The sequence below is a fragment of the Plectropomus leopardus genome, chromosome 14 (assembly GCF_026936395.1).
Source record: "Plectropomus leopardus strain MGB_pleo_1.0 chromosome 14, ASM2693639v1, whole genome shotgun sequence".
NCBI lineage: Eukaryota > Metazoa > Chordata > Actinopteri > Perciformes > Serranidae > Plectropomus > Plectropomus leopardus.
The window spans coordinates 11057377-11070591 of NC_142189.1; the positions used below are offsets into that span (position 1 = coordinate 11057377).

The following is a 13215-nucleotide window of genomic DNA, read 5'->3' on the forward strand; positions in this document are numbered from 1 at the left end:
TTAACATATTTACAATGCAGAGTATGTAACTGATGTGTGGCACAAAGAGTTGAAAGCTATTGCTAATTTTCAACTCTTGTCACTACAGTTCCCATACAGACCTATGTTATTCAAATATGAAGTTTCAAGCATCACAATAGATTGTAAACATGGGATGCACAATGAAATACATATACACAACAATGCACATAACCATAGTGAATGAATGATAAAAGAAATACAAAGACACTGACTGATTATAATCCACACTTTTATTTCATGATGGTTCAATGTTCATTCTCTTGGAGTGAAACTATTAAAATTGAGTTTAATTTGAAAAGTAATGAACATAAAGAAGAACATGCAGAAGACAAGTATCAGAAAGCAACATGCAGACTAAAACACTGAGCAGAGAGCTGTGAAACCTGCAGAAACATGTGAACAGAGGAGATCTGTAGCTTCATCCAGACGTCTATCAAAGAAGCAGCATCATTTCCAGACAGGAAGTGTTGCTGAAGCTCTACTCTGAGCAGCGGGCAGGGTCCAGGCTTTGAGTGACGGGGCTCTGTCCACTCAGACTGGCCTCGCAGCTCACTGAGCCCGCCTTCCTCCACTGGTCTGCAGAGAGGCTCAGGGTGCTGCTCCAGCTGTAGTGGCCGTCACTCCCCTGGACCTCCAGGCTGTGTGACGCCCCTGAGGAGCTGCTGCTGCCCCCCACCTTCCAGCCCAGCCTCCAGGTTGAGGGGAAGCCCCCGCTGGCCGCACACACCACTGTGGCACTGCCCTGCCGCAGCTCCTCTTTGGAGGGGGGGAGGACGCTCAGGGTGGGCCGCATCACCCCCACTGGAGGAGAGAGAGAGAGGGGGGAGGAGAGGGGGGAGAGAAGACAGAGGAATGAGAGTGAAGGCTTGGTAATAAAGAAAAATCACATCCTGCTAATTTCTTAGATTTGATCAAATCAAACAGAATAACTTGTGCTGCTGCTGCGCTCATAAATCACTCAGTATCAGACCATCAGACACATGATTCAAGTGCAGCTCAAAACGTTCACTGATCATGATTATTGATGACATCTTCATGTGTGTTTCATGATGTGAGAGAGAAAAACTCGTCCCTGTGATGATTTTCTTCTGTTCAAAGTGACAGAGCTGAAACACTCATGTGAACACAGTTTAAACCTTTGTCATCTGTCTCTTTCACTTCCTTTTCACTACATGTAAAATAAACGAAGCATGAACACAAAGATTAACTGCTTTTACTGATAAAATCATGTTTGCGTTTAACAGGAATCAACAACAGAATTTAGTTATAGAAATGATTTAATATTCTTAAAAATGAAATAAAAATAGAGTAAAATAAAACAAAATTAAAAAAAAAAACTAAAAAGAGTTTTTGGCAGCTTTTTCTTGACCATATGTTTCTTTTAAAAATGTTTACGCAGAAAAAAAGAAAGGTATCTAAAAAGAATCAAAAACAGAATTTAGCTAAATACATCATTTCATACTTTAAAGAAAAGGAAAGACTTCTAACAGCACAGTTTAAGTTTTCAGCATTTTTTTACTTGACCATATGACACATAAAACAACATTAAAACAAAAAATATGGATTTGAAAAAAAATATATATTTTCTGTTTCTAATAATTGAACTATGTGCAATTTAAAACTAATAACAACTTCAGTGAAGTTGCTTATCAAACTGCACAACCAACCTCACCTCATAAAATGAATAAAATATATCAACAACATACAACAAAGAACTTAATCAAAGTCTCATTAAATGCCTGATAAAAGCCATATTTGCAATGTGTTGCAAAATAATAAAAATCTCTGGTACTTACAGTCAACGATGAGTTTGGTTCCTCCACCAAAAGTCCACCACAGTGATACAAACTCATTAAGTGGCCGTACAAAAACCTCCTGCACTGTGAACAAGCACCTATCCACTGAAAAAACTCTGATTGTTTTTAACAAGACAGAAAAAAATTACACTTGCTTGAATCTACAAAACATTTCTTAATGATATGTGTTGAAACTATTTCAAAATTATGTTTTTTTTATTTTTTCATTAGTTTTCTTCACCTGACAATGAGACGATTACAGTCTCCTTGTAACAAAGTCAGTTTTTCACAGTTTTATATCAGTTTTATAACATGTTTGAATGAAAATTACTAATTTTTGACGATTATAATTTACAAAGTAATAATCTGACAAACTTGAAACATATTCTTTATCTACAGTAAACCCTGTGAGTAAATTAAAGGCAGACAAACAGACATATCATACCAACCACAGCAGACACAAACTGATCATTAAATCCTCAACTGCACTTCTAACACAAATATTTTCTTCTCTTCCATTAATATCATAGATGTTGTAAATCCAAGCAGAATTCCTCCTGATTTAGTGTCCCACGTTGCCTTCAGTGTGTTGTGAGCAGAGAAAACATTTCCATAGAGAGGAGGCTTTGCATGATCAGCTGATCCTCCAGTGAGCTGAGAAGGTTTATAGTCCTGTGAGTTCAACACTGCAGGACTCAGATCTGTCAGTCAACACAGCAGAAAGCACAACCACCATGACTCTCATCACCATCCTCATCTGGACGCTGGCCTGCTGCTGTTTTACAGGTTCATTCACTCAGCAACATTTCAAACATGATGTGCTGCCTTTTCTCTCATTGATTTCTGCTGATAAATGAAGGATTTGTTTTTGTCTGCAGGATGCAGCGGTCAGGTGACTGTGACTCAGCCTCCAGTAGTGACATTTACTCCAGGATCCAATGTCAAGCTCACCTGTCAAACCAGCCAGGCTGTTTACAGTGGCAGTGCTGGTCAGTATCTGCACTGGTATCAACAGAAATCTGGACAGCCTCCAAAGCTCCTGATATATTTAGTGAGCACACGTCATTCAGGAACACCAGCTCGGTTTAGTGGCAGTGGAAGCAGCTCTGACTTCACTTTGACCATCAGTGGAGTTCAGACTGAAGACGCAGCAGATTATTACTGTCAGAGTCAACACTATATAAACAGTGCTTGGGTATTCACACAGTGATTTTTGGTCGTACAAAAACCTCCCTCAGTCAGACTGCAGAGACTCTGAGCTGTTACAGCAGGAACCGACTGCAGCTGCTGAAGAGGAAGAGACTCTGACACAGACCACTGAACACAGAGCTGACTGTAACCTCAGCAAGCACACACTACATACTCACACAAATATATTCATGAAACTTTTTTGGGGTAGTTCCTTCTGGAAAATAATTCTGAAAATCTTTCAACAAACACCACATTTTGCTGTCAGTGTTGGGGAGTAACTTTGTTGAATGTCATTAAATTACAAAATAAATACACTTGTAATCAGTTCCAGTTTCTGATATAAATTCACAGCTACATTACAGTTTCAAAATGTTTGTGGTCGCATGGGGTTTACATCCAAATATGTTGTTTTCGGTTGAAAAAGTTTACATGTGGAATAAAACATTCAATTTGTTGTATATTGTATATTTTCTGCAAAAATGCTGTTTGTTGGCATAATTCCTGCACATTTGTCATCTTCATTACCAAATTTGTTAGAAATATAATCAATAAGTGATTAAATGCAGTAAATTGGATTCACCTGAAAAATAAATTAAAACAGTAACCTTACTCCTTACATGTTTAAAAGTGTAATAATCTGTAACCTATTACATTTAAAGAGTAATCTTCCCAAAATTGCTAAAAAATTTTTTTTAAAGCTTTTTTTTTTGGGCTTTTATTGCCTGCGGCCGCTGCGGCAAGATCACAGCCTCTGCACATGGGGCGCCGCTCTATCCACTGAGCCACCAGGCGCCCCAACATTGCTACTTTTGCCAGAAAAAATGGATCAGATCTTGTCTTTGTTTCAGTTTTTATTTTTGTCATGATAACAATGTGTGTTTGGTCCATTTTTGTATCATTATAACACCCAAAGTTTATTTGTGGTTTTGAAAAAGGGGTGACAATGTTGACATGATCATTTCAAAACTTTTCAAAGTTATTAAACCATTTAATTTTTTGCAACTCTTCACAAGATAAAAGACCAAACACTTTATGAAGTTATTAATCAGCGAAAGCTTTATTAGCAGAAACATCAGTCATCAACATGACAGTTATGAAGCGCACTCACATCTGGCTGCTGAGCTCCACACACGAGTCTCTAAGTTGTTGTTGTCCAACACTTTACAGCAGTGTTGTTCTCTGTCACACAAAGCTTTAGTTTCCTCTACAAACATTCAAACTCAGACTGAGGAGAGCAGCAGGCATGCTCCTCCTGCTCCCCCCACACACAGCTCCTGTCCTGGGCTTCAGCCAGCCCCTCTAGCCCCCACACTGGCTCCTGAGGAGGGACTGGGTCTGGCTGTGGTCATGATGGAGGATCTTGCAGGAGTACTTCTCTCCTAACATCCAGCGCTCCTGGCTCAGGCTCAGGGTGCTGCTGCTGCTGTAGCTTCCGCTCTTCTCCTCCTCTGAGCTACTCAGGACGCCCTCTGTCACCTGTGTGCCGTCCACCTCCCAGCTCACCACGGCTCCCTGAGGAGAGTAGCCAGTCAGCAGGCAGGCCAGCGTGGCTGAGCCCCCAGAGAGCTGCTCAGAGGAGGGGGGAAGCAGAGAGACTGAGGGCCTGACCATGGGGCACGCTGGAGGGGACAGCAGAGACACACAAGGAGCAGATTAACCTCTACTGTAGGACACACAGCTGGACATGAGACAGTTAAGATGCGTGACAGAGGTTAACATGACTGTGGATCAGCCGTGTACACGATACTGTGATCAGACAGAGAGGAGCTGAGACATGGGAGGAAATGAAGGGTTAACAAATTAAACTAAATGGACACATTTTATGTTATTTTGCCTTTTTAAGTCATGAATGTTATACAGTGGTGCTCAGCATAAATATCTACAAATTAGACAATAACATGCAAAAAAAAAATGTAGTTTATGTGTCATAAAAAAATATTGAAAACTAATAAATTAATGTTTTATGTTTTTTATAATGTGTGACAAATAATAATTTATTTCCATGATTACTTTCTTTTGGAAAGAAATGTATTATCTGTATACAGTTAAAGAATTTGTCATCTGTCTGTTTCACTTCCTTTTCACCACTTTAAACTAACGAACTGTGAACACAAACGGCAGCGATACTTGATGTACAAATAAACTTAATAACATGTTTAAACACTATATTAGATTTAGTATAACAGCTGTTTGATTTAAAAAATAAAAACCTCAGAAAATACACTGGATTTTTTGAGACTCAAAATTTTCCTGACAAATTGTACAACCATATTTTGTAAAACAAAGAATCCAATGAAAAAAATGCATGAATATTAAACTTATTTAACATAAATATAACCACAAGATTATTTGTGATATTAAAAGAACATTAATCTCTTAACAAATAATGACAGTTGTTGATTTCAGCCAAGTTTGATAAATCACACAAAATATCAAAAAAGTAAAAAAATCACAAAAATGTCTTGTTCAGTACATTTTTTTTTGAACAATTAAGAACAATTGTTTCCGTAGTAGAAATTATAAATCAGAGATACTTACAGTGAATGATGAGTTTGGTTCCTCCACCAAAAGTCCACCACAGTGATACAAACTCATTATGTGGCCGTACAAAAACCTCCTGCACTGTGAACAAGCACCTATCCACTGAAAACTCACTTTGTATCTGAACAAACTGCAAAATTATTAATTTATTTAATGTACAAACAAATTCAAATGATGCGGCTGAAAACTGCTGAAGAAATAAACACATTTTGAGTCATTTTTCTTTCATTTTTTACAGTTAAGAGACCAACTGTTTATCTTTGCTTTCATACATTCAAATTTGTCAAGTTTTTCTTTACATCATTTATACAACTGTATAAAAAGTATATTTAAAGAAAAAATCTTGATTTACCACATTATGATTAAAATAAAGCTTTTAAAAGTACAATGTATCTGTGCATATACTATAGTTAAATATAGGGGGAAAATACATGTTATACCAACCACTGTGACACCATTTTAATCCAAATGTTGAACATTTCCATAGAGAGGAGGCTTTGCATGATCAGCTGATCCTCCAGTGAGCTGAGAAGGTTTATAGTCCTGTGAGTTCAACACTGCAGGACTCAGATCTGTCAGTCAACACAGCAGAAAGCACAACCACCATGACTCTCATCACCATCCTCATCTGGACGCTGGCCTGCTGCTGTTTTACAGGTTCATTCACTCAGCAACATTTCAAACATGATGTGCTGCCTTTTCTCTCATTGATTTCTGCTGATAAATGAAGGATTTGTTTTTGTCTGCAGGATGCAGCGGTCAGGTGACTGTGACTCAGCCTCCAGTAGTGACATTTACTCCAGGATCCACTGTCAAGCTCACCTGTAAAACCAGCCAGGCTGTTTACAGTGGCAGTGCTGGTCAGTATCTGCACTGGTATCAACAGAAATCTGGACAGCCTCCAAAGCTCCTGATACGTTTAGTGAGCACACGTCAAACAGGAACACCAGCTCGGTTTAGTGGCAGTGGAAGCAGCTCTGACTTCACTTTGACCATCAGTGGAGTTCAGACTGAAGACGCAGCAGATTATTACTGTCAGAGTGAACACTATATAAACAGTGCTTGGGTGTTCACACAGTGATTTTTGGTCGTACAAAAACCTCCCTCAGTCAGACTGCAGAGACTCTGAGCTGTTACAGCAGGAACCGACTGCAGCTGCTGAAGAGGAAGAGACTCTGACACAGACCACTGAACACAGAGCTGACTGTAACCTCAGCAAGCACAACCAAAACTGTATATATTAATCTGTATTGTCACAAACAATTGCTGAGAACAGTGTGTCATAATGTTCTAGTCACAAAGCAGTAAAAAACACAGTGTTTTGGTTCGGCACCTATTCAGACTTAATTCACTGAAATTAACCAATAAACATGATCTCTATATAAAGTCTGCAGGCTTCATGTGATCATGAGGAAAGAAAAATCTCCTGCACAAAAACATTAAAAGCTGCTGTGATGCAGGTGACCTGGTGGAAAATGGTTCTTTAATATTTGCAGCACTCAGGTTTTAGGAAGCACAGAATCACCCTCAAACAGCACATCTGAGAACAGCAAGAAGTTTCATAAAGGGCCTAAAGACAGAGTTTAGGGCTGATCTACTAACATCAGGTCTTTATTGGATCAAGGAACGATCAAAATGACTTTTGTGTGTGTTTCCTCACCTCTGTTAAACCCTCAGAAAGGATGTCATCACACCCTAATTGGTCCAGAGGGGAAATGCACACAAAGCTGCTCTCAGTTCTTAATTGGGAGTCAGTCCCCACACCTGCACAACAGGTGATCTGAATCACCCTCCAATCAACTCAGGGGAACTGTGACATCCAGCTACAATGAAGTGAAAAAAGGAAAATGACAGCAGGTACCAAGTATTGAGGGACTGCTGCAAAAGGACTGTTTGGTTACAATGTAAATATGAAAGAAACCATTAAAAGAGAAAAGAAACCTGGTTAACTTCACATCTAAGAGAAGAATAATGAAAACATAGCTTCCAGTTTACTCAAACTCACAGATTGTCAACGCTCTCTTTCTGCTTGCAGCAACATGCAGAGCACACAGTGTGTGAAGGACCAGGCAGCAGCTCCCCTACTGACCACACGGCCCCACTGCTCTGCTCCTGAGGGACATTCAGAGGCCGTCACTCTGAGCTTCTGAGGGATTTCAGCACAACAATTTTGGGGCAATGACCTGAATTTGACTGAAAAATGAAAGCCCCTTTAAGAGATTGTTACAGATTAAAAAATTAAACCATGCAGATAATCCATTGCTTCCAAGGTATTGATATATATTTTATCATTTTGTCAAAGGTTTGTCTCCAAAACCACCTAAATGCCCTGAGTTCTACAGGGTCACATCCAAGGCATCTGCATTGACATGCTGACATCTTAAAGAAGCTAAGAACCAAATACAAAATAAATTCAATGTCAATATGAAGTTGTTGTGAAAAGGACAGTCAGCAGAGGGCAGCCTGCATATACTTTTGAGCACAAAGGTTTTTGGGAAACTTCATAGAGACAGAAACAGCAGAGAGATGAGGAACAGAGTCAAAATATTTTACATGTTCTTAATCAGTCCACAGGGAGATGAAGCCTCGACTTACTCCACCTCATGTCTCCCTCTCTGTTTCACAAGGACAGGTGTGTCCAAATGTATTTTGCATGATTTTAATGCATCACTGCTCCTCACAGTTTTAAGTTCTTCTGTCACAGAGAGTCTGAACTGTTTTCATGCTCTCACACTGAAAACTGCATCAGGATGATGTTTCCAATAACTCTGTCTGTCATGTTGGCTTTTCTGAGTCGAGGTGAGAGACTCTGAAAATGTATCAGAGTTTTATGATCTAAACTGCTGACTTTTTAAAGGTTCACATTTCATTTCTCATTTCAGAGTCTTCTGCAAACAATTTTCTGACTCAGGCTGAAAAATCCAAGTCTGTTAGTGTTGGAGGGACCGTGACCATCAGCGCCACAGGGAGTTCAAATATTGGTAATGATCTCAGTTGGTACCTTCAGAAACCTGGACAGCCTCCCAAACTTCTTATATACAGAGCATCGACTCTAAACTCTGGAACTCCGTCTCGATTCAGCGGCAGTAGATCTGGTTCTGACTACACTTTAACCATCAGTGGCTTTCAGGCTGAAGATGTTGGAGATTATTATTGTCTGGGCCTCCACAGTGGTGGAGTGTTCACACAGTGATTTAGAGTCGTACAAAAACCTCCCTCAGTTTGCCTGAAGTGAAAACGGCCTGCTGCAGGTGCAGAGGGTTGGTGAAGAGACTGTGATGAGGATAACTGGTCCAGTGAACACAACACAAGAGTCATCAAGCAGAACCACAATGAATCTAAATAAAACTGAAACAAACTCACAGATGCTCTTCTATATATAGTTTTAAACTCATATTCTTGTCAGTTGATTCAGTCTCTTTCTGAATACTTAAAAATACTTAAATACAGCAGCACAAAACATAAACAAAACTACCGTTTCGATGATCCTTAAAAGAATTACCACCGAGAGGACACTCAGTGGACGTCTTCAAAGTTAATGTCTTAACACTGTCCACAGATTAGAGGTCCAGAAAACCTCATGACAACATTTGTATTATTGACATAATTAAAACAAATAACTCAAAAAGCTTTCAATCATCAAATGATGTTCATCTAATAAGATTCATGAATATGGTCTCAAACACAGAAGGCCTCAAGAAATGTCAATGACTACAAATATTTTGTTTAAATGTGCACAAAAGTTGGGGAAAATGTAATGATGGTTCTTCATCAAATGTTCCTTTTCTTCATTATCATCATGAAGAATTTTCATAGCGACACTTTGCATGATCAGCTGATCCTCCAGTGAGCTGAGAAGGTTTATAGTCCTGTGAGTTCAACACTGCAGGACTCAGATCTGTCAGTCAACACAGCAGAAAGCACAACCACCATGACTCTCATCACCATCCTCATCTGGACGCTGGCCTGCTGCTGTTTTACAGGTTCATTCACTCAGCAACATTTCAAACATGATGTGCTGCCTTTTCTCTCATTGATTTCTGCTGATTAATTGTGGATTTGTTTTTGTCTGCAGGATGCAGCGGTCAGGTGACTGTGACTCAGCCTCCAGTAGTGACATTTACTCCAGGATCCACTGTCAAGCTCACCTGTCAAACCAGCCGGGCTGTTTACAGTAGCAGTGCTGGTCAGTATCTGCACTGGTATCAACAGAAATCTGGACAGCCTCCAAAGCTCCTGATATATTTAGTGAGCACACGTCATTCAGGAACACCAGCTCGGTTTAGTGGCAGTGGAAGCAGCTCTGACTTCACTTTGACCATCAGTGGAGTTCAGACTGAAGACGCAGCAGATTATTACTGTCAGAGTTACCACGAGATAAATGATGCTGATGTGTTCACACAGTGATTTTTGGTCGTACAAAAACCTCCCTCAGTCAGACTGCAGAGACTCTGAGCTGTTACAGCAGGAACCGACTGCAGCTGCTGAAGAGGAAGAGACTCTGACACAGACCACTGAACACAGAGCTGACTGTAACCTCAGCAAGCACACACTACATACTCACACAAATATATTCATGAAACTTTTTTGGGGAAGTTCCTTCTGGAAAATAATTCTGAAAATCTTTCAACAAACACCACATTTTGCTGTCAGTGTTGGGGAGTAACTTTGTTGAATGTCATTAAATTACAAAATAAATACAATTGTAATCAGTTACAGTTTCTGATATAAATTCACAGCGACATTACAGTTTCAAAATGTTTGTGGTCGCATGGGGTTTACATCCAAATATGTTGTTTTCGGTTGAAAAAGTTTACATGTGGAATAAAACATTCAATTTGTTGTATATTGTATATTTTCTGCAAAAATGCTGTTTGTTGGCATAATTCCTGCACATTTGTCATCTTCATTACCAAATTTGTTAGAAATATAATCAATAAGTGATTAAATGCAGTAAATTGGATTCACCTGAAAATAAATTAAAACAGTAACCTTACTCCTTACATGTTTAAAAGTGTAATAATCTGTAACCTATTACATTTAAAGAGTAATCTTCCCAAAATTGCTAAAAAAATTTTTTTAAAGCTTTTTTTTTTGGGCTTTTATTGCCTGCGGCCGCTGCGGCAAGATCACAGCCTCTGCACATGGGGCACCGCTCTATCCACTGAGCCACCAGGCGCCCCAACATTGCTACTTTTGCCAGAAAAAAATGGATCAGATCTTGTCTTTGTTTCAGTTTTTATTTTTGTCATGATAACAATGTGTGTTTGGTCCATTTTTGTATCATTATAACACCTAAAGTTTATCTGAGTATTTGAAAAAGGGGTGACAATGTTGACATGATCATTTCAAAACTTTTCAAAGTTATTAAACCATTTAATTTTTTGCAACTCTTCACAAGATAAAAGACCAAACACTTGAAGTTATTAATCAGCGAAAGCTTTATTAGCAGAAACATCAGTCATCAACATGACAGTTATGAAGCGCACTCACATCTGGCTGCTGAGCTCCACACACGACTCTCTAAGTTGTTGTTGTCCAACACTTTACAGCAGTGTTGTTCTCTGTCACACAAAGCTTTAGTTTCCTCTACAAACATTCAAACTCAGACTGAGGAGAGCAGCAGGCGTGCTCCTCCTGCTCCCCCCACACACAGCTCCTGTCCTGGGCTTCAGCCAGCCCCTCTAGCCCCCACACTGGCTCCTGAGGAGGGACTGGGTCTGGCTGTGGTCATGATGGAGGATCTTGCAGGAGTACTTCTCTCCTAACATCCAGCGCTCCTGGCTCAGGCTCAGGGTGCTGCTGCTGCTGTAGCGTCCGCTCTTCTCCTCCTCTGAGCTGCTCAGGACGCCCTCTGTCACCTGTGTGCCGTCCACCTCCCAGCTCACCACGGCTCCCTGAGGAGAGTAGCCAGTCAGCAGGCAGGCCAGCGTGGCTGAGCCCCCAGAGAGCTGCTCAGAGGAGGGGGGAAGCAGAGAGACTGAGGGCCTGACCATGGGGCCCGCTGGAGGGGACAGCAGAGACACACAAGGAGCAGATTAACCTCTACTGTAGGACACACAGCTGGACATGAGACAGTTAAGATGCGTGACAGAGGTTAACATGACTGTGGATCAGCCGTGTACACGATACTGTGATCAGACAGAGAGGAGCTGAGACATGGGAGGAAATGAAGGGTTAACAAATTAAACTAAATGGACACATTTTATGTTATTTTGCCTTTTAAAGTCATGAATGTTATACAGTGGTGCTCAGCATAAATATCTACAAATTAGACAATAACATGCAAAAAAAAAATGTAGTTTATGTGTCATAAAAAAATATTGAAAACTAATAAATTAATGTTTTATTTTTTTATACTGTGTGACAAATAATAATTTATTTCCATGATTACTTTTCTTTGAAAGAAATGTATTATCTGTATACAGTTAAAGAATTTGTCATCTGTCTGTTTCACTTCCTTTTCGCCACTTTAAACTAACGAACTGTGAACACAAACGGCAGCGATACTTGATGTACAAATAAACTTAATAACATGTTTAAACACTATATTAGATTTAGTATAACAGCTGTTTGATTTAAAAAATAAAAACCTCAGAAAATACACTGGATTTTTTGAGACTCAAAATTTTCCTCAGACAAATTGTACAACCATATTTTGTAAAACAAAGAATCCAATGAAAAAAAATACAAGAATATTTAACTTATTTAACATAAATAAAACCACAAGATTATCTGTGATACTAAAAGGACATTAATCTCTTAACAAATAATGACAGTTGTTGATTTCAGCCAAGTTTGATAAATCACACAAAATATCAAAAAAGTAAAAAAATCACAAAAATGTCTTGTTCAGTACATTTTTTTGAACAATTAAGAACAATTGTTTCCGTAGTAGAAATTATAAATCAGAGATACTTACAGTGAATGATGAGTTTGGTTCCTCCACCAAAAGTCCACCACCGTGATACAAACTCATTAAGTGGCCGTACAAAAACCTCCTGCACTGTGAACAAGCACCTATCCACTGAAAACTCACTTTTTATCTGAACAAACTGCAAAATTATTAATTTATTTAATGTACAAACAAATTCAAATGATGCGGCTGAAAACTGCTGAAGAAATAAACACATTTTGAGTCATTTTTCTTTCATTTTTTACAGTTAAGAGACCAACTGTTTATCTTTGCTTTTATACATTCAGATTTGTCAAGTTTTTCTTTACATCATTTGTACAACTGTATAAAAAGTATATTTAAAGAAAAAATCTTGATTTACCACATTATGATTAAATAAAAGCTTTTAAAAGCACAATGTATCTGTGCATATACTATAGTTAAATATAGGGGGAAAATACATGTTATACCAACCACTGTGACACCATTTTAATCCAAATGTTGAAAATCCTCAATTCTGTTTCTAATCTCTTTTTCCCATCACAACAAAATCATAGATGTTGTAAATCCAAGCAGAATTCCTCCTGATTTAGTGTCCCACGTTTCCTTCAGTGTGTTGTGAGCAGAGAAAACATTTCCATAGAGAGGAGGCTTTGCATGATCAGCTGATCCTCCAGTGAGCTGAGAAGGTTTATAGTCCTGTGAGTTCAACACTGCAGGACTCAGATCTGTCAGTCAACACAGCAGAAAGCACAACCACCATGACTCTCA

The 13215-nt window shown here is 39.1% G+C and overlaps 1 pseudogene and 2 gene segments (V, D, J or C); 1 reads left to right on the top strand and 2 right to left on the bottom strand.

The window, feature by feature from the left end:
• Window positions 1-236: 236 nt before the first annotated feature.
• LOC148187427 (Ig kappa-b4 chain C region pseudogene) lies at window positions 237-1871 on the bottom strand (annotated as a pseudogene). Its single transcript, XR_015778644.1, has 2 exons — window positions 1818-1871; window positions 237-822 (listed from the first exon to the last, which is right to left on the bottom strand). The product of XR_015778644.1 is annotated as an Ig kappa-b4 chain C region pseudogene (transcript).
• Window positions 1872-9389: 7518 nt separating this feature from the next.
• Window positions 9390-13215, top strand: part of LOC121940338 (Ig kappa chain V-III region MOPC 63-like) — a 67444-nt gene continuing 63618 nt past the window's right edge. The window contains 2 exon segments of the V gene segment in view: window positions 9390-9532; window positions 9625-9947. Of these exon segments, the coding sequence occupies window positions 9481-9532; window positions 9625-9947 (375 nt within the window).
• Window positions 10973-13215, bottom strand: part of LOC121940807 (Ig kappa chain V-III region MOPC 63-like) — a 67274-nt gene continuing 65031 nt past the window's right edge. The window contains 2 exon segments of the V gene segment in view: window positions 10973-11553; window positions 12472-12507. Of these exon segments, the coding sequence occupies window positions 11234-11553; window positions 12472-12507 (356 nt within the window).